Source organism: Excalfactoria chinensis, chromosome 2 (genome assembly GCF_039878825.1).
Source record: "Excalfactoria chinensis isolate bCotChi1 chromosome 2, bCotChi1.hap2, whole genome shotgun sequence".
Lineage (NCBI taxonomy): Eukaryota > Metazoa > Chordata > Aves > Galliformes > Phasianidae > Excalfactoria > Excalfactoria chinensis.
Window position 1 is genome coordinate 99,396,778 of NC_092826.1, and position 22,516 is coordinate 99,419,293.

The following is a 22,516-nucleotide window of genomic DNA, read 5'->3' on the forward strand; positions in this document are numbered from 1 at the left end:
TCACATCCTCTACTATGACGACACATCCCAGACCACAGCATTTTATGTGAGAGGGAAATGGGACACTCTTCAGTCCTACATCCTTGTAAAATTAAACTGTCAAATTAATCCTGTTTGAACGTACCTCTATTTAATGTTATACAGACTTCCTTGGGAATGCCTTTTCCTCACATTTATTTTTGTGCCATCTGTAACTCTTAACCTCCAGTGCCTTCTGAAAGAGTAATTTCCAAAACATGGAGCAGAAAAAAAAAAAAAAAGCATTTTGGTCTACCAGCCAGTTACTACAACCGTTAACCAAATCTGAAGCTTTTCAATGTGCGTCGACATACTGCACAGTGCTCATTTTAAAAGCAAAATGCCAAACGTTAAAGTCAAATGTATTTGTAGATGCAATAATTTGGGTTGGCAGAGCCAACTGATTGTTTAATCTCAGAGTGATGCCACCCAACCAATTCTTCCACAAAAATCACAACTACTGTTAATTATACTCCTTTCTTTCAATTTTCTATTAAACAAGTCTACATCAAGCTTTTCCTCTACCCAGTGAAAAGGAGACTGTGTTTTCTAGTCATCTCCCATATATTTCCATACATTCTTCATTACTCCCACATGCTGTAAACAGAACTGTGTCTTTCCAAATGCAGAAATGGCTGATGTCACTTCTATTATTTGCTTCCTTTCCAGTGGAACCACAGAAAGAAACAACTATTTCTCAAAATCCAAACACCGTACCACTTAGAGAACAAGAAACAAAACTATACAAGAGTCAAACTGCTCATGTCTCATGTCTCTAAGGCCCTAGCCAATCTGATCACATAAGGAATAAGCTTTTGCAGTAGTGGCCTGGCCATTATTCATTCCAAGTATTTTGATACACTACAATACGGATTGATTACAGGTAGATAACAAGATGCATACACTACATACTGGTTGTTTTTGCTCTTTTAACAGTTTTTTCTCAAAACTTTCTAGAAGAATGCACAACCATACTCTGTTAACAAGCAATGTAGTAAAAGAGCATCTGCGGCTCTCTGAGTTTATTACTAATCATGTTTGAATGCATATAGTTGCAGTCTTGCCACCATCACAGAACCATCTTGTCTTCCTCCTAAAATGACATATTCAATAAATACCAAACATTGCCATAAATATTGATAAGTGGAGGATTTAGCTTCGCCCATTTTCTTCCCATCTTATCAAATGCCTTCTTAAGGCATGAGGCACCTCACCAACAACTGCAGTTCAGCAGCATTGTACAAAGGCTGCAGTATAATAAAATTAGCTAGAAAACACAGATGAACTGAATAATCACACTCATAGCAAGCAGGACCCTGCATTAATAAATTTTTAGGTAGGGACATGCTGCATTTCAAATTCCAGTAATACCTTACTCAATAAAAACCCATACTGTATATGCCTTGGAAAAATAAATGGTGAGACATATGAAAAACTTAAGGAGCCTTTTTTTTTTTTTTTTTTTTTTTTTTAAAGAACTTATTCCTATCGGGTTTGTTTCCAACAGCACATCACGAACTTCTACACAAAACAGAAATCAACTGTATTATTAAGGCCTCATCTGGAGTACTGTGTCCAGTTCTGGGCTCCCCAGTACAAAAAAGACAGGGATATCTTGGAAAGAGTTCAACAGAGGGCCACAAAGATGGTGAAGAGCCTGCAACATCTTCTCTGTGAAGAAAGGCAAAGTGAACTGGGTCTGTTTAGCCTTGAGAAAAGAAGACTGAGAGATCCAGGTGTATGAATATCTGAGGTGTGGGGGGCAAAGTGTCAAGGCCAGACTCTTTTCAGCAGTGTGTGAAGACAGGACAAGGGGAAACGGACAGAAACTGGAACATAGGAAGTTCCACACAAATGTGTGCAAGAACTTCTTTACAGTGAGGGTGATGGAGCACTGGAACAGGCTGCCCAGGGGGGCTGTGGAGTCTCCTCTGGAGATATTCAAGACCTGCCTGGATGCCTACCTGTGTGACCTGGTGTAGGGAACCTGCTTTGTCAGGGGGGTTGGACTCAATGATTTCTTAAGGTCTTGTCCAACCCCTACAATTCTGTGATTCTGCATCCAAACTTCGGTATCAATAACGAAAGAAAGGAAAATAATGTATTGCATGTATTTTTGTTAGGAGTTTCTTTTGAATTGTCTTTGTGCTTTGATGATATTTTTAATACAGAAATGAGGAACAATAACTTCAGAGAGGGGTGAGGGGAAATTTCATACAAACAAAATGACTGCCATATCACTGATAGTTCTAAACATGTGGCTTTGGTAATTTGTTAATCAAGAGCAAGTTTTAAAAAGGCTTCGATTTCAAGGAAAACAGAGCTCCAAATGGAATCAGATCTTGATTAGTTAAATAGCAAGTTCTAAAGAGAGGTTTAGGAGCATACATGTTTAAAAAAAAACAACAAAAACAAACCAAAAAACAAATACCAACATGAAACAAACAAGTGGTAAAGCATGATTCTGGGTTGTTTAAGTCACCATTTACCTCCTCTTTAGCTGTTACTCCTGCTTGAAATGCTCACTACTTTGCTTCAGTATTACTAATCCTTTGCAACAAGCATGTTTTTAGCCAATAGATGTTATTCATATTGAATCAAGTAATGCTGAAGCAGTACATTCATAATAAAGTCCCCATTGTTCAAGCATAAACATTAAACAAAGTATTTCCTTTTCATAATGCCTGAATTTTACTCATTATCTTGGTAAAATGGAAGCTTCCATTCCCAAATCTCCTCTTCTGCATTAGTACCCTGCATAAAGGCACTCATACAGTTTTCAGTTTGTGCTCATAGAGCCTCTTGGATTTTAAGAAGAAATTCCATTTCAAACAATTCTGTTCCAAATACCCAATTTAAAGATTATACTTGCACTTGTTTACAAACAAACCCAAGCCTCGTAGCTTAAACATGAAATAGAAGATGGCAGCCACCTCCTCCAGTCACAAATGACCAAACTTGTTTGATACAATCATTGTTGAGTGCTCAGTACCTCTTGCAAAGAATCTGGAAACTGCATACAGAGTAACCAAGTGGTAAATCAAAGAACTGGAAAATATAAACTTGCATCTGGTACTGATCTTGGTAAGAATTTCATTAACAATGCATGTATTTTGAAAGCAAAAAATATAAAAATAATAAAAAAAAAATCTATCATATGAAACATGGCTTATTTTACCCACTTCAACTCATTTGTGTAATTAAAGACTGCATTTCACCTTGAACAGCAAAGATAGCTGTTCAGTGCTTGACAATCTCAGAGAAACATTCCTGTTTTACAATGCACACACAATTTTCAGGTTTATTTTAGACTGTATTTATAAAGATTGCTGATCTCACTGATTGCATAGGAGCTGCTTGTAAAACTTATTTGATTAGACTCCGGGATGTAAACACAAATCTATGCTTTCTGTAAAGGGAAGTCTAATAGTGCCTTGTGAACGTAGCTTAAGTTGAGCAAAATAAGTCCCCTGACTTGCATGCCAGAAATACACCTATGCAAGCATCTAGTGCACAGCAGCTACAACACTCCAAGCTCTCGTTAACTTCCCAATACAGAAAACTCAACCATATAAAGATAATGGGAAATATATTTATTAAGCATAAATATTGAGACTAAAGTTGACAGTAAGCAAGGAAGGTCAATAAGACTGGGGACAACACATCAAATGCAGACTCAGGCCTGTAGGGTCACATACCCATTTTTCCAGTGGTCCTTAATCCCAAACACATGATTAGAAAAGCAAACAAATGATCAGAGAGAACTGGGCACAGGTCATGGACAAGACTGAACTCTCTGGGAAGTGACTGAATAGTTTGATCCTCAGCTAGGAAAACAACAGAATTTAATAATTTAGACTACGATTTAGTAAGTATTTCAGAAAAGTTTTATGCACTTATCAACCATTGATAAATAATACCACAACACCGGTATCATTTTTATTTAACACGGTTTGTACAATGATAAAAGTCATTTTGTTTCTCTGTACCCTCACAATTCTCACGGTAGCCCACCTAATCTCAAATAATCACTGAGGATACAAGTTGCAACTGTCAGATTAATCTGCTTTTGTTAAAAAATTTTCCAATTATTCTCAAGGGGGAACGGACTTCAAAATCTTTTGGCGATTTACCTCTAATTCAGGACAGAACTTCTGCTACTTCCAAGAAAACAAGACTTGATCAATAGCCTGGTTGGCAGTCAACGAACTCCCTTCAGAATATGGAAAAGATCTCACATTGATCTTCTTAAAAGCTGTGTGCTATGAGTGTGTGCTATGAATGAGGAAAAAAGCTGAGAAAGAAAAATGGCTAAATGGGGTCTTAAAAGTCACAGTTTTGTTCAAATTAGATGGAAAGTTTCAAAATCAGGAAGACTGCTGTGTTACAGAGAAAAGCATCAACAAAAAGCACCCTGTAGTAATATAAACAAAAGAAGCATGAAAATACATAATGCTTTATTAGCCTGCATATTCTTATATACAAGGAAAGGTGCTGCTGGAGGACAACTACCAAATTCTTCTCCTAACTTGGGTCCCAAAACTTTGCTCTACTTCTTTTACACCTGACTGAATGCTCAAATTTGAAGTCTGATGACTAAAACCTATAATTCAGGTATGCGAACCCTACAAGTATTGTTTAAAGCAGAAGTCATAACTTCTACATTTGAGGTCCAATTCATGAACATCAGAAGTTTGTAGGCATGAAGGAACTGAAAATGGTTCAAGTGACCAAAAGTAAACATCTCTACTGCTGACAACACAGCCAATTTTCATTTCTTGAGTAGCTGGAATAAGTGCAGGAATAACAAACAAGACCAAAAAAAGCCCACAAAAAGCCAAAACCATTACAATCACCCAGGACAATTCTTCAAAATAAAGCAAATGTTAAAGAAAACAACAGAGAAGCAGATACATGCTTTTACATATGCATGAATAGTACTTGTTTTTCCCCACAGCTTATGCTTACAGGTCCTCCGATACTTCTGTGGTAACAAAAATTGCTTATTTAATCACTGCCTTGTTTTACAGTCCATTGCCATTCCTATACAAAATCTTCTAGCACGGAATGCTAGCAACTAAAATACAAAGGAATAAACATTGTCCGTCCCTCTACAAGCCAAAAGTACTATCTGTATGCTCTACTTTCAGACACATTATTATTACCTTTTAAAATTTTTTGCTTGATATATTTTTGGGAACTTGCAAAGTCAGACCACTCCCATATTAATTACATTCACTAGATATCTGTTTGTTTCCAACACTTTTCAAACTCATACTATTTGAAAACTTTACAAACTTTAAAACTCCTTTTTTTTTTTTTTTTTTTTTTTTTTTTCCTGGCAATTTACAGGAGAAAATAAGATTCACCTTCCAGGCTCTGACATCTCACTGAAAAAGTTAATACTTTTAAATCTTCAGTAGTTTCAAACTTCACTTCTGATTCTTTTGGTGATAAATAAGGGTTTAGTTTCAGATAATGTCAAACTGCAGCTAGTGTACCTTACGTGTTTCCTGATGCTTTTCCGCAGGCAGACAAAGAAATAAAATATATGAGTGGTCATTTTTCTTTTACTTTGAATAGCACTACAAATCAGAGTTTGAAGCAGAGTCTGTTTCTTTCACTGAAAAAAACAAAGCTGCAAACAAAATGTCCAATTCACCCTATTCAAGCTATTCTACCTGTCTCAAAGCATGACTGCTCCCTCCAAACTAGTCTTCTTGAGATCACTACAGTCCAAATTAGACACTCTCCTCTTCCTCTGCTCTATTATTCTGAGTCTACTTGAGCAGGAACAAATAATCCCTTGTTTCATACCCTTCCAAAAGAGCTTCTCATTGGAGAAGTGACAGCTTCTGTAACTTACTCAACTGCGTTAGATACTCCATCGAAAACACACAAGAGATGTGCCAGTGCCTGGAAGAACTTATTTCTCTAGCACCCAGTGCTAGATTATAACCATGATATTCTGATGGGTAAGACAATAAGTGTCAGTACAGGTGTGTACTTTAACTTCAGAGTACATGAGCATTGCAATAAATAAGTTTCAAAGAGTGGCAGTATTTCTTAAGCCTGCCAAACAGAAAAATGTTTCTCAGTATTAATGAAAATACTGCCCTACAAATACAACAACAAAACACTCAAACTAATTAAACACTCAATGCAAATAAGATCAACTTCGCAACACTTCACTCTACCATTTGTATCACGATACTAACCACCTTCTTCCATGTGTCAAGTTTTAGTGGCTTTTTAATATTTGAAACAAGGCTGAAGGATTTTCCAACAATTTCCACTGGCATCTGATATAAGCAAGAAACAAACTACGTGCATTTGATGACACTTAACGTTTACTGTTCAGCTCCTGTGCTGTAAGCAAATGTTTCTACTGCAACTGATTTACTCTTCTTAGTTTAATGGCAGATTTCATAGTTAATATGACAAAAATAAGGATGTTAATTGCATTCAATACAGCAATATTGAACCTGTTCTGTCACAGTAATACCGCAAGACAATTTTAAAACATGTTGCAACATAAATGGTTTTAGGTTTTGAAAGACATTTAGGCTCCAGCTTACAACAGCATTTACTTTTTCAGGCATAAAACAAATTCCCCACTGGTAAACCTTTCTTTAGACACTCGAGTTAAGACAGTCCCACAAAGAAAACCAAGACATACCGTGTAATTACTAAATTGTTTCAGAATAAAATATCTTTGCTGTCTCATTTTCTAAACTACATCAACAAATTCTGATGAACTACATAGATAGGATGCTTAACACCTGTAACAGTGGAAAGCACCGTTATTTCCATAGAAAATAGTTCTACTGCTAGAAAAGAAATGCTTGAGATACAGAGATATGGCATGAGTGCAACAAAGCAGCGTTATTACAGTTTGTTTAGGGTATCATTGCGTTCCTTTACTCGCATTTTCTAAACAGTTCTACAAGGCTAAATTACAATTTCAGCACCACACAGATCCTTGGAACAAAAATGAAAATCTTCCAAAAATTTAATTCTTTAACAAAAGACTTTCTGCTTTAATACCACTGAGTGAAAATTCTGATAGTACAGACACTAAAAGAAGTAATAACATTCTAGGAACACATTCTGAATAAACAAGACTGCAAAACATCATTGCTTCAGATATTACTCAACATCAAATCAGACAGGAAGCAATAATGTACATCCTCTTCAGTGCATTAATAAGTCAGCTCAACTTTAATAACACCATCACTAAAAACTGTAATTGCACCACTATACGCAAACATTTCTTTGTGCAAAAGGAGTGGACCATAATGAAAGCTACCGGCACGTAAAGATGATGGAGCTGAGCAGGTTCAGTTTTACCTCTCAAGTGGTCACATTCAGTTAAGCAGTACCTCCCTTTCTTGCAGTTTGCTCTTGCTCAATTTGTTCAAAGTTGATTTCAGGTGAAGACATCCATCTGTGCCTCAACTTGTGGCTAAACTTACTGATCTCGTTGTTGTGGCTAACATGATCTACTCACACAGCAGCAAACTGATTAAAGGAATGGCTGTCCAAATGATTACAGCAAGTTCGTTCTACGACGTATAACGCAGACTGACAACAAGGATGACTGGCAGTGCTTTTCACTGCAGTGAATTTTTGAAAGCTTTGAAGTTATATTTCTATTTATTATAACAAAGTTTATAACAAGAAGAGCAAGTAACCACTGTAGGGAATTACATTAGAGAAGGGATCATACGCTCTTCCGATAGACAAACACTGTGCAGTGTGGAAAATAGTTGGCTATACGTTCTAAATATATGTGGACATCTTATTTAAGTTTCTCTACTATCCAACAAAAACATGAATATTCAGTTACATCATCCATAGTATAATGTATTTTGAACAGATTAAAACAACTCAAGAGCAACCAAAAGAAAACAGGTTCAAGAATTCCAAAAATCTAACAGACATGCTGTCATCTATTTCAAGAATGAACAGCATTTTGTGGTTTGCAAGCCACATTAGAAATATATTCTCCTATTTTACTCCTTAACACGTTATCTTGAATTACCTTAACAGAAGCTCTTTGGGCAATTTTTTGTTAATCAGGGCTTCATCGTTATTTGAGAAAACCTGGAAATAGAAAGAAAAAAAATATTTAAAAAGACCAAAAAGTGCTTTTAGAGAGTCTTTTCAATTACTATTAATGCCAAGTTTTCACCACAGTATTTGGTAACCCTACAAACAACTTCAACACGCATGATGCAGCCACACATACACTTGCTCCTTCTTAGTGATAAGATTTAGCTGTGCAAACTTTATGGAGCCACTTTGTAATTTGCACAGTTTATAACCATCCCATTACAGAAAATGGACATGTTTTACACTGTGCATTCTGTACAGGTCCACACTGAACCCTCTTTGGCACAAGTACATGAAAATTGAGAAACTATACTAACATCATGGTTTAAAGAACTTACTGCCACAGTAGTACGGCACTTCAAGAAATGCTGCAAGAAAGAAACCAAAGAGCCTCTCACCCAGAATTCCCTATTACTGATGCATCTCCCAAGTAAACATTCAGTTCCACCATCAAGATTACAAGATTGGAAAGCTGGGATATCCTTCTAACTGCCACGAAGAATCTTTCTTCTCTTCCAGTATGTACAAGGAGGAACTCAGATCTAACTGTACATCATTGTTTCTCAGTTTGGACACCACAGCAAAATCCACTTTTTTACCCATTTCTGTGAACAACAAACAGGCTATCCACACATCGAAGAATAATAAAACTAAATTTCAATAGGACCGACAAATTTAATTAAGTTTCCTTTTCATGCAAATGAAACAATACAGTTAACATAGAATCACCCAGGTTGGAAAAGACCTTGAAGATCATCAAGTCCAACCGCAGCCTAACCATAGTAGCCTAACTCTAAAAACCCTGAAATCATGTGCATTTGTACTCCAAAGAGATAACTCTAGCACTTTCTCAGAAGACACACTATTTACTTTAGCAGTTCCACACAGCAGACCACAGGTTCAGGTTTGCACTGATTCGCCCTATATCGAATACCCATCATTATCCGTAATTTCACCCTTTATGTTGAAATATACCACATACATCACAGGTTTCAGAATTAGTTGACTGCTACAGAGCACTGAAATTGATAGATTTATGGATCCATGTGCACATTTGCCATTTAATATTACATATTACGTATCACAGCTTGTTAGGTTACAGCATGAGAACAATACACATTAGGATTTCTTTTCTTTAGAGAAACAGTCAAAACAAAGGCTTAGTTGTAATTATTGTTGCATCACTCCAAAAATGGATACACGTCATCCTTACAGAGCTTAAGATCACCAAGGTGATGGTGGGTAATAATCTTGTGAGTTACAGTTAAAAAAATAAGTCAAAAATTACGTCCGAGAGCACACACAAGGTCTGTAGTAAAAGAGACGAGTGAACTTAGATCTCATTAATTCTGGTCCAGTACTCGTACATTCAGTACCGCAGACCACTACAAATCCTCTTTCAACTTCATCACTCTACAGTTGTAGATGCTTCCTCAAAAGCTTTGCTATGCATCTAGACTGTACTTTCCATTTATATGCATAAATATATGCTTTAAAATAAAGCTACCCTGCAGACTGTTGCCAGTTTACAAGCAGTTTATCCTTTTTCCAGTATAAAATCTATTATTATCCTTCCTGACTTTATGCTGGAGACTGCCAGATATACAATAACAGACACGTATGCTCACTATGTGAAGATGACACAGCTTTTAAGTTGACGAGATACGAGAAATTACTATTTAATAAAAACAGATAGAATGCATGGTCAAGCTGATATCTGCAGCTACTCATCATAGAACTATCATAGAATGGCTTGAGTTGCAAGGGATGTTGAAGATCATCAAGTTCCAACCCTCTTGCTGTGGACAGGGTTGCAACCACTGAATCAACCATTAAACCAAGTTGCCTGGAGCCCCATCCAAGCAGGCCTTGAACACCTCCAGGGATGGGGCACCCACAACTTCTCTGTGCAGCCCCACCAGCACCTCACCATTCTCTCAGTGAAAAATCCACCTGACAGCTAATCCAGAACTCCCTTCTTTTCATTCAAAATCATTGCCTTCATCCTATCACTATCTTTCCATGTAAAAGGCCGCCACATTGGTCAGGCACAGTCTGTCTTTGGTGAAGCCATGCTGGTTGTCTTGGATTGTCTCCTTGTCTCTCATGTACCTTAACATGCCTTCCAGGAGGATCTGTTCCATGATCTTTCCAGACTCACTGGTCTGTAGTTCTCCCTTTCTTAAAAAGCTGGAGCAATGTTTCCCTTTTTCCAGTCACCAGGGACTTTGCCTGATAGCCAAGACTTTACAAACATAATGGAGAGCAGCTTGGCAAGCACATCAACCAGCTCCTTCAAGACCTTGGGATGCACATCATCAGGCCCCATAGACTTACATTCAGTCTCACAAATCAGTCTGATTTGCTCTTCTCTTACAGTGGGAGGGATTTTGCCCCTTCAAGCCCCACCTAGAGGTTCAAGGACACAAGAGACATGAGAAGCTTTGCTGACAGTGAAGACTGAGGCAAAGAACTCATTGAGTACCACAGCCTTCTTCATGTCTGTTGTAGCCAGTTTTCCTTTCTCATTTATCAGAGGGGGTACACTCCCTTTGCATTGTCTCTTCTGACCAATGTACACGCAGAACCCCCTATTCATTTTCATATCCCCCATCAAGTGCAGTTCTATCTGTGCCTTGGCTTTCAAGATCCCAACTCTGCATGTCTGGAGGGCATTTCTGTATTCTTCCCAGACCACATGTTCCTGCTTCCACTGTCTGTACGTGTCCTTCTTAACTCACAGTTCAATCAGTTCAGCCGTGCCAGTCTCCTGTCTCCTCCGCTTTTTTTCCTATACAGAGAGACAGAGCTCTTATGCACTCAGAAAGGTATCCTTAAATCATTGCCTGCTCTGCTCCTTTATCTCTAAAGACAGCTCCCCAGGGGACTTCATCCAGTAATTCCTTTAACAGGCTGAAGATCACTCTTCTGAAGTTCAGAGCCCTGACTTTGCGTTTTGCCAGGTCCATCTTCCTCAAGATCACGAACTCTACCAGGACATGGTCACTGCAGCCCAGAATGCCTCCAGCCTTAACCTCTTTAATGAGAGTTGGTGAGTACAAGGTCCAGTAATGCTTCTTCTCTGGTCAGTTTGCCTAATGCCTGGGTCAGGAATTTAACTTCTGCATTAAAAAGCAAAATCATTACACACAGATTTTTGGGAACACTTAGTATTTTTCTCTTGTGGGAAAGCTGAAAACCTAAATGTGATCTTCAACTGAACTGTACTCCTGGCAACTCTTATGGGAAAAAGACCTATCATCTTTGTTTATACAAGATATAGCTAGAATTTAAAGTTGGAGTGGCAGACTGTGTTAAATAAATGAAGTACAACCTGTATGTTTGCATTTAGGAATCCAAACTAAACTGAAAAAAAGTTCTAAAGAAAAAGCAGTTTTTACTCCTACCTATAAGAAGCAAGCAACACAAAATACAACACAAGTCACAGATGAGGCCAGAAACAGATTCAAAGTTGTTTCCTCTCAAACACTTCCACATGTTTGTGTATGCATTAGCTACAGTTACCATACCATCAAGGATTGTTTTTGCAGAATTAGCATATTTAAATAAGCAGATTAGCTTCTAGAATGATAATGCATTTGCATGTCAGAAGACAGTACCGTCTTTACTGGCTCTTCAGTGCTAGATTTCAGCCAAGCGAAGAGCAGACATGGGATAAGGAGTTGATGTCTTTTAGATGAAACTACATAAAGTGATTCTGACAGCGTGCAACTGGAATCAAAAGAGGAAGTGCAAAGGGGACAATGTATTTCTTTGAAGATTCCCAGATGATCTGAAACTGCCATTTATCACAGAATTTGCTACTGAAGTAATTACCATACGTGCATGCATCATCTCTCAGAGGTAAACAGTACTGCCCTACTCAATTTTTAAACCATGACTTTGCTACCTCTCTATTTAAAAAAAAATAATAATAAATAAAACCTGTCAAGAAAGCGTTCATCAACTGCTGAGGAAATATTCTAATACCCTTCACAAATCTAATTGACTCTTCCTTGTAGTTAGAAAGCACTGACAGTGACGTGCCCTTAAAATACCTGTATGCAGCAATATCACAAAATAACCGTGGATGTAGAAGGACTATTTCTTCTTTCCTTACTTTCGTGCTTGATCGCAAGTTTGACTGCATTAATGACAGGGTATGTAAAACTCCAGAGAAGTGTGCTTTTAACTGTACAAGAACTTGAAATACAATAGACAAATCGGTGAAAGAAAAAGGGTGACACTGAACATGTGTAATAGAATGCTGCTCTAAAACCAGCTCCACATTTCCAGGAAGCACAGGAGATGCAGAAAATGTCTATGTGCTGAAAGGAATTAGGTAAACAGCACAGACCCACAATGAGCACTGTAACAGTGCTTCACCTGGTCTTGTTTCAAACAACTAATTGCACAATCCTGGGCTGCTCCTCACAATCCTTGACTGCTCTTCCATTGTAGCATCATCTCTGTGCACAGGAAAGACTGGTTAAAGTGAGCTTAAAAAAAATGAGTATTTCCTTAAGAAGACCTGATACTTGCTTACACTGAGCTTCTGGAACATATATATATATATATATATATATATATATATATATATATAAAATTGCTTCACTGTATAAATAGAACATATACACACATTGTGCAAATAGGTCAAATCCAAAAAGAATAATCTCATCTTTTGTTTCCTCTTCCACGTTATGAAACGTAATGGTTACCACCAGTCCCAGAACATAACTTCCCCATACATCACAGTTAGCTTGTTAGCATTATAAGCATCCATATGTTATTTTCTTCTGGTCTAGCAGTGATAAAGCTCTCCTGTTTACACCAGAATTACTGAGCTGAAACAATCTTTTTTTGATGGGATTGCACACATGATTTTGTACCCCATCTAGCAAGGAACTGTGGTATGATCAAAAACTAATATTTCCTCAATGAAGAATCAAAGGAATATTCATCCTGGTTTATCACATTTATCTAAATAATTCAGAAATCCCATTTGACTAATATTTTCAACATCAAAAGACAGTTACGCTATTAATTTTGTTGAAAGTTTTTTTTTTTTTCCCCTCCTTTTTTTTAAGGGATGCATTTTTAGTTGTCATTTAATTGACTCTTCAATAAAGGACTATTTCCTTAGCAGATGAAACCATTTTGTTAGCAGCTCAGCCATTATGGCTCAGTTCCACAGAGATATTTATGTATTTAATTTCCACTGAAATCAGAGCAAATGAGGATTTTCAACATGCCAACTTTTTAAAAGGAGGTTCTCAAAAACAACTTTGCACATTAGAATGCTAAACAAGCGTTGGTGAGTAAACATAGATTTGGGAGAGAAGATGACAGAGACCCCAAAGAAAAAAAAAGTCATTAAAAAGAAGCTGAATGGACAGCAAGGCTGAATTATTTAACAAGCCAGTAGCTGGGTCATTATCACCAAAGGAGACAGTAGTTTAGAATTAAATCCATTAATTTCCCTTCCCCTTCTGTTGACACAGCAGACATCCTAGTTAAGCTGTGAACATTTCCATATGTTAAAAGCATCAGGTCTTTCAGGTTTCCGCTTGCAAGAACAGCATCTATTTAGTACTATTTATACAGTAAGTGGCATTATAAGGTGTTTTAAAAGAAAATCCTTAACTGAGGTTTAACCCAGTTCCCCCAATGTGCAGATTTCTGTGCCCCAATGCAAATCCCAACAACATGCAGCACATCCCTCCTCAGTGAAACCATCTAAGCATTGCCAGTACAACTTTGCTTTCACCGCACAACTGAAACTACATTCTGCTGTAGCAAAAAGAATGCCAGCACACCTACCCAGAGCAGTTTCTGAGCACTCTAATGTCATCAATAGCATGCTAAAAAGCTCTTCATTTAGCTACAGGAGAAAAATGAAGGAGGAAGAGAAGTGTAAATGGTTATCCTTCATTAGAAATTTAGGTTTATCTCACTTTGTTCTATAAACTATTTCCTAATGGTCACAGAAAAGCTGCTATTTGGTGCTTCCTCTGGAAAGGTAAAAATAATGCACAAGAATAAAGCAGACAAGTAGAATCATTTAGCACCACTTAAGTAGCAAAATGTAACTGTATCTAGGCAACAAAAGCAGTGTTAGACAGGAGAATGGATAAGCATTGCTACCAGGACTGAAATAGGTGATACCACAGACAACACAACCCATGGTAAAGCTTTCTGTACAACCAATGACACAAAACCTCACAAAAGGCAATACCATCTCAAACTACTGCCACCTACAGCAGAGCCTTTTATTTCAACACACAGTCACTGTTTCCCTTCCAGGCTCTCCCTGCCATGCCACAGCTGCTCACTGTGTTCTGCCTCCAGTTTTGACTCTACGCACTTTTGCACCCCAGCCATGCTGCTTCCCATGGCAGCTAACCACTCTCCCCAGAGCACATCACACCGCCCTTCTGCAGGCCCTCAGCTTCCTCCTCACTGCCAGATGCCGAGTGGATCTTTCCTCTTCCAGAAGCGTGACAAATGTCCTGATCAAAAACAACAGCTCACATGAAAGCCTTTCGTGTTGGTTCTATGAACAATTACAACTCACCTTCACAGATTAAGATGAGATGTACCCAGGAATCTGTGTCCTTCCCCAGCACTTATCACTGTCCCAGGGCTGCCCATAGGGACCATACTCCTCTCAAAGTTTCCCCAAGAGCAAGGTCTGTCCAACATAATAAAACTCATCAGGCAGATGCAGCTGGTCACACTGCCTGCTTTACTGCTTGGTTTTATTCCAGAAAAGCCATCATTCTGCGCTGGCATTCAGAGCACATCACTGACATTTTACTGGAGGGCACCACAATGGCTCTTGCAAGGCCCTGTACTCACTGAGTAGCAGATGAAGGTCAGCGCTCATCTCTGCAGCCACAACTCCACCTCAAAGCCTTTGGGCCACCCCAACTCAGATGCCCTGTAGCAGGGAGCAGGAGGTGCCTGAGGTCACCCCATCTGCTGCCTTGTGTCCCCCAGCTTCTTCTCAGTTAACCAAGCAGCCGATAGAACCCTTTCCTGCACAGTTTCCAGAACAGTAGCCACTTCTGTCCAAATGTATTTAGAGCTATCAAGCATTTTTAAGAGTACGGCTTAATAATCTGACTGTGCACAGTAATTGAGGCTTAATAAGCAGGTTACCCAAACTTGTCAGCTGAGCTGGCTATCCTTTTAAGCAAGACCTGCCTTTTCCCCTGGAAAGTCACCAAAGAGAGAGCAATCCTCTGAATTAGCCCTACATACTAAGCACAGTAGCACGATTTGCTGTCTCACCACCTCCGTTATTTAAGGTGCTGTGACATTTCTTCAAATGATTATTTCATTGTAAATTCTGAGACAAATCAAAGAGGCACAGAACAAACTCTGAAAGATGCAGACATTTTCCCTGTACCATGCCAATACTTCAGGAGATGCAGGTTGTCCTCGGCTATCTTGAGTGTGCTAGCTCCTGTGTGAATTTGTTATGAAAAACAAAGGGGAAATCTGATGGTAGAATCAGATTGACCTCATTACATGCAAGCCTAAAATTCAGTTGAAAGGTAGCTTTTTATCAATACCCTCTATTGATGCTTTGCAGCTTAAGCCCTATACCTATACAGGTATACAGGTATACAAGTTTTATCATAGTATCGTGTGAGTTGGAAGGGACCTTAGAGATCATTGAGTCCAACCCCTGGGATTCGAGCCCTCTGTGTAGCAGCGCGGCACTTCTACCGCTTGTGCCACAGAGGGGATTCGAACCCGGGCCCCCTGTGTTGCAAGCGGCAGTTCTTCCACCGTGCTTCTCCCATGATACAAGCCTTCAATTTCATACACTTAGAGATAGGAGCAACACTGGGAGACAATTGACTCCGCTCAGATTACGATCCATCAGCTCATCCTTTGTCTTCTAACCACTACCAGAAATGGCAAAAGAAACACAAAGTGCATGAAGAAAAATAATCTAATGCTAAGCTCATCTTTGATGATTAGAGACTGACTGGCTCAAGGAAAAAAAAACTGCTTAAACAGCAATACATTTAGAAAAAAGCTGATAACTCTATGTCCAAACACTCCTTAAACGTACAGAAAGAGCTGGAAAAACTAGGTTTGGTTCCACCTTCATCTGTTGGAGGGGAGTTCCATCTCTTAGCCATTTACTGCTTGGTAGACCTTTCCTTCAGGTAGTTTGTAGGCATTATTGCTGGTGGTGGATTGGTGGGTTTGTTGGTTTTTTGTTTGTTTTGCCTTTTTCCCCCTTCTATAAAATAAAGGCTGCATTTTGCTTTCTTCCTCATTACTCCTCTTTTAAGATTATAGATTTCCAAACAAAAACAGCATATGATGAAGCACTGATAGGTTATTCCTTCAAAAATAAAGCCTTCAAGTGATGTAATCTTCAGATTTGATTGTTAAAACAGAACGTGGGGAAACCCAGATAGTCTGCTTTGCAGGTTTCAAAGGCAATAAATATGTGGCAGAAAATAAGAAGTGGATGGACAAACAGTCGTTACGTTGACTGTAGCCCATCATAAAGCTGGATGGTTTTCAGGTTCTGTATCTTTCAGATTCAGTGCCTTCTTCTTGAGCAGGTAAGCAATAAATCCTTCTCCAACATTAACTATACCTGTTTCAGCCACCCAAATTTAATCCAATCACAGATTCATCAAAGCCTTCAGGAGTTCATCTTTCAAAATTCCTGTTCTGAATCATCACATCAGCCTCTAGTTGCTTTTAGTGCCATACATATGGCTAGTTTTATTCCCAGTCTCCAGTATTTTAACCTACAAACTAACACACTGACCGCAGTGCAACGGAAAGCAGCGCACAAACCTAGAAATTCTTCTGCAGGTTCATTCCCCTACTTTACACCACTCTGGTCTGGATTGATACAGTTCTCCATCCAGGCACACAACCCACATCTGGAAGGCCAAATCTATTGCCAGTGACACCAGTTCACACTGTAAATGTAGCTATGGCTTAAGCCCTGTTTGTATGGCTGAAGCAGAATCTCTAAACACCTTTGAGAGGAATTTTGAATACTGATTTCCCCCCCCCCCTCAAGCATAACTGTTTTTCAAAATTATATTAGAAGATGTAATTCATCACAGAAATGACTCTAAAGCTTCTACAAAGCTGTTTTAAAGCAGTGCTTGATCTGCATCATAAACACTATGTCAGAACTGATGTTTTTCTTAGCACCAAGTGTGAAATTTTTATTATGAAGAGCAAACCTCCGCCAGACAATCTCCCCAGAGTATGAACGAGAAAATAAAAGCGACATAAGATGTGTTGCTACTGCACACATCATATATATAATGTGTAATTAATAACAGTTTTCAGTTGGAAGAGACGAAATTACGTGCCTCCTCAAGATTACGTCTGGCAATTACAACTGAATTCAAAGGAAACGCTACATAAACTGCTACAGGGAAGGAAGGCAGTTGAGGTTTAGAGGGAAAGTTGGACATTCACTTAGTTGTTACTACTTGCCTAAACTTACAGCTCTTGAGTTTCTTTAGAAATAAACAACCTTGATGCTTCTGCTTTAGAAGTAGATGACAGACCATTCTCAGAACTATGCACGCAGACATCATGATTGTTAATATTCAGGTAATAACTACATCCAGTCATGATTTGGAAACACCGTTCCTCAGTGAAGCTCTGACCTCAATTTCAGCTTCTGATGACAGAAGAGCATGACATGCTGGTAGAGTTTCACATTTATGATGACTTGATGTCTTGTCTCCTTATTGATTTCAGTTTAGAGAACATACTCAGTAACCAGTTCAAAGTAATCAAGCCCACTGAAAATAGACTTTACCATCTCTTTCTGTCAGAAGGAAAAGACAGGAGAACACTAGGATAGAGAATAGAATACCATGAATCACAGCCCATATTTTAACATTTGATACCTTGCTGCTGCCATTATGCACTTTCTTGTAGGCCACACAGCAGCAGCTTGTGGTTTTATCTAAGTAATCAAAAATGGGCAAGCACAGAAAGGAGCACATTCCCAGTTCTGCCCTCCTCTTCCAAAAGTACAGTGGTTTCTACAAAGCAAAGATAACAACCCAGATGGAATCACTCAAGAGACTGAAGAGTGTTGACAGGACAGCAAAGGAGTTGGGAAAATCACGCAGCTTACAGATTCTGGGCTTGCTTTTCTTGAGTGGGTTAGATAATAAGTGACAAGTCCCTCCTTAAGCACTGGAGATTCAAATGGAAGTAGCAAAGTTCAAAATAGCTGAGAAAGGTACCTTCCTTTGACCATTCAGCTAATTCTATAACTCTAATCAAACATACTGAAACTGATACTAGGCCAGCTTCCACCACAGTGTCATTCACAGGGACTTTGTGATCCGAATTCATTTTGCCACAAAAATAATCCGCTTGGTTCCATGCAGTCTTGGGGAGTAACATGAGGCTCAGATTTTCAGATGGTGTAATAACAAGAGGCTCAGATTTTCAGACATTCGTGGTGTATTTTTAGAGAAATCACTCAAAATAAAATTTGATCTTCAACAGACCATCAGTAAAAACCATTCAAGCTCAAGAATAATGAGTTTAAAAGTCAACAGAAACAGGCAAGTAATTTCTTGATCCTGAAAAATAAACACGGATTTGACAGAGGAAATACAAGCGGGCTGCCAGTTCTCTATTCCTTAGAAAAGTAATCTGTATCTTTTCCTTTTATAACAGTACATACTGACTTCAAAATGACTAACATAAGAATGGCATTCTTAAAACCTCAAGAAATCACTGTTCGTGTTCACCTCTGAAGTTTCACAAAGAATTAAGGTTTCCCACCACGTGAGGTAAAGTTCCAGTGGGAAAGCTGTTTTGCAGAAGCTCAGACAGAAGGTTGGACTCCAAGCCTGCCACATTCAAATCAAGTTGCTCAATAGATCTTGCTCAAGAAGGATGAGAAGCTCTAACATTTTTGGAGTATGCTAGAACATAACACAAAACAAATGAATTGATACATTGATGGAGTATACCAATCACCTTCCCGAAAAGGTTATTAGAAAGAATGCAAATGAGCGTTGTGGCTCCAGGCTACTGTTTGAACTCAGAGCAAGAACTCTTCGATTGCACAATTTAATACGGTTTTGTCATACTTAGCACATCCCTTTCAAGTGTGTTTCTGAATTCAGGAGAAATATTACCAGAACAATTAGACAAGTCGGTAATTTATAACGACACTGATGCTGTTATTCTGGCTTCTAATTGACAAAACAGCTGAAGTACTGTTAATGTATACCCTTCTGCTGGCATTCAGATCAATACTGTCACAGTGCCAAGATTAGTACTACTTTACTCCATTAACCTAAAAATAGTTGCTATGCTTCAGTCAAAATTTGACTTCAGTTTCAACTTTCCACATCTGCTAACCCCACATAGTCTCTAATTTTAACAAAGATCACTAAATCAGTCTTCTATTCCAGTCTGCTACCAAAATAAGCGAGCAATAAGCCCATGGTCCTTCTGATTTGTAGAGACACCAGTATTTCCTATACTGAAACATCTTGTGTTAACTGGTCAAAATGAATCCCCTTTTCATCTTGAGTTAATGTAAAAATATTTACTTATTTCGTAAAACACCTTATAAAATATTTTATTCTTTTTTGTTTCCATATCTGTAACATGAAATAAATCTGTTTTTATTAAGCTGCCTCTTCGGGTATTCCACATCGGAGAAGCCATGCAGCACGTGTGATGGAAAACCAATGCAAAGCAGGACGTCATCAAGTCATATCACAATCATCTCACCAACACCACACCACCTACAGCCACATCCACTGGCATTTGCTATTCCTTGTAGCAACAGATATTTCCTACATCCTCTGCGGATCAATTGTGTCTATTCTAAAAACACAGCACTACAGAGAGGTGCACCGCAAGTACTGGCTACCCAAATTATTATTCCACCTCACGTTTCGCTTCTCAAGGTTGTTTTGCTCAGGTTCAAAATATACTGGAAGGGAACAGAAGGGATGGCACAGAAGAGACAGAAGGAGCACAAACATTCCTGTATGCAAACATAATAGAAACAGTCAAGCTACACCGCTACAGGGCTATCCCTGCGTCCCTCCATAGGGTTTGGCACTCCACCCCATACAGGACTATCGCTGTCACCCACTATTAGCCCACCCTCATCCACACAAAACCAACCTTCTGCCTTAAAACACCGCATTGCCCCACGCATGAAAGGCTGGCAGCCTTCCCCGCACGCAACCACCACCGCAAAGCAATCGGGCAGAAAGTTGTAACTGAAGCCACGGATGATGCCAACACCCTTCCCAAGCACATCAGCTCGGTCTCCGCTCCCTGCCACCTGCTGCACGCAGCTACCGCCTCACCTCACAACCAACCCCACAACACAGGGCGCTCCACCGCTCTCCCACCGCCTCCACACAGCGACGCAGCCAACCCCCGCGCCCACCGCATACACACCGCAGCTCTGTTGTGGTTAGAAATCCACCTGCGCATACGCATCGATCCGCCGCCGCTACGCATGTTTATGTGCCACACACACACACACACACACGTACACACACGTATGTGGAGCGCGCGCACAGCCGCGGCCACACCCAGCGCGTACACGCCGATGTTAGTGCCCGCACACAGCGCACTCAGCGCATCCCCGCACACACCACCACGAGCACTCCGAGCTCACGCACCGCCAGCCCACGCCGCACCGCCCGCTCGCCACAGGGACACACACACACACACATATATACATACACACACACACACACACACACAGGCAGACCGCCACGCCCTGGCAGCCCCGCACCGCCCCACGGCCGCCCCGCACTCCGCCCGTTACCGTGCCCCTCCGCACAGACAACGCTAGTCCCCCACCCGCCGCTACGCACCGCCGCACCTCTCACACGCACAGGGAACGCCGCCGCCCGCAGCCCACCGCAGCCCCACCTGCCGCGCCGCCGCTCCCCGCCCTGGGCCCGTAGCGGCCGGGCCGAGTCCCTGAAGCACCGCGTGCCGCCCCGGGGCCGAGGGCCTTGCGGCGGGCTCACCATGGCAGAGGCGCGGCGGCGAGGCCGGTTGTCCTGGCGACGCGGAGTCCCGAGGACGGCGCCAGGTGCAAGGGCTGCGCGCGCGCACCGCCGCCGCTGCCTCCGCCGGAGCCGGGGCGGGGCCGCCGCCGAACCCACGTGACCGACACCGCCCCTGCGCGGTGGGGCCTCGCGCCGCGCCGCCCTCCCCCAACCCCCTCCCGGCTCGGTGGCTCCTCCCTCCCGCCCCAGGTGGCGGCCTCCGGGGACGGCGAGATGGCGGCGGGGGTGGCCTTGTACTCTCGGAGGAGCCGTGTCCTCTCGGAGGAGCCGGTCTCGGTCTTCGCACGGGCTCCGGTCCGTCCCTTCCCGAGCTATGGGTGTTACCGGTGAGGTTTCACCGGTGGGCTGCTCCTTCAGCCTCAGGTTGGGATCTGCGGCTCTCCTGTTAGGAAGCCGAGCTCTTTAAAGTAACGCGCACTGTGTGAGCACCGCGTAAAACCACGCTCAAAGCCAGGTACAGCGTTGCCAATAACACAAGTTACATCTGTTCAGCAGTCACAATACCGCACACAACACCAAGGAGGTAGGTTTTGCTCCTCAGTTTTGCCTATCCCAGCAGGCGTTGCTTTCTGTTGGTGTAACCTCCAAGCTTCCAAAAGACAGAAGCGGCCGTTGTAGAAGAAACACAAGTTTGCTGTTTGGAATGAGCTGCCCTCATTCCTTTTTAGAAATGAAACATTCTGCTTTGATTAACAGCAAAATATGTTTTCTTAGGAAAGTGCCCTTTCTCAGAACCCGCAGGGAAATAGTTGGTGTGTACACATACCGTTTGTTGGCACTTCTCTGGGCCTACTGTCTTGCTCTCCAGATTTCAGAGAATAACCTGGTTCATACGTACGGCTGATCTGGTTTGTATAGCAGGGAAGAAAGCCTCAGAAATGTGAAATATGTATAAACAATTCGGACACGTTCGGCTGAATTGCAGGAGGCCTAGGCTAGCAGTTTCTCAATCCCACTGCTTCACATGAAATATATATATACCCACATGTATATATATATATAAATTAAAAAAGAAAAAAGATTGTCACATGATTTTTAGTTCAGCTTGAATTTCTGGACTCTCATAAAAGTAGGGATAGATTTTCCTATCACTACCGTAAAAAGAAAGCAATTCAAGGAGCCAGAATCAGTTAAGAGTTGCAGCAACCTGAAGAAAAAGAGATCATATTTTACAAAAAGAAGTGACCTTGTGGAATAATAACTGCGCTTGTTTCAATGGAGTTCTGAATAATTGGCCCAATAGGGATCTCTTTGAGGCAAGATGAGAGGCAAATGTGGAGCAGGCTTTCCATGGCCCAACA

General features: G+C 40.6%; 1 protein-coding gene across 4 annotated transcripts in view; it reads right to left on the reverse strand.

Annotated features, from left to right (window-relative positions):
* Positions 1-21,300, reverse strand: part of FBXL2 (F-box and leucine rich repeat protein 2) — a 48,041-nt gene extending 26,741 nt beyond the window's left edge. For 2 of the 4 annotated variants that reach the window (XM_072328442.1, XM_072328440.1), the window contains exons 1-2: positions 21,174-21,300; positions 8,063-8,124 (exon numbers count right to left, since the gene is read on the reverse strand). In XM_072328442.1, the coding sequence (XP_072184543.1) occupies positions 8,063-8,124; positions 21,174-21,176 (65 nt within the window). In that variant the 5' untranslated portion in view covers positions 21,177-21,300. Of the gene's footprint in view, positions 1-8,062; positions 8,125-20,589; positions 20,692-21,173 lie in introns of those variants that run through there. The other 2 variants (XM_072328441.1, XM_072328439.1) reach the window with 2 other exon arrangements.
* Between the last annotated feature and the right edge of the window lie 1,216 nt (positions 21,301-22,516).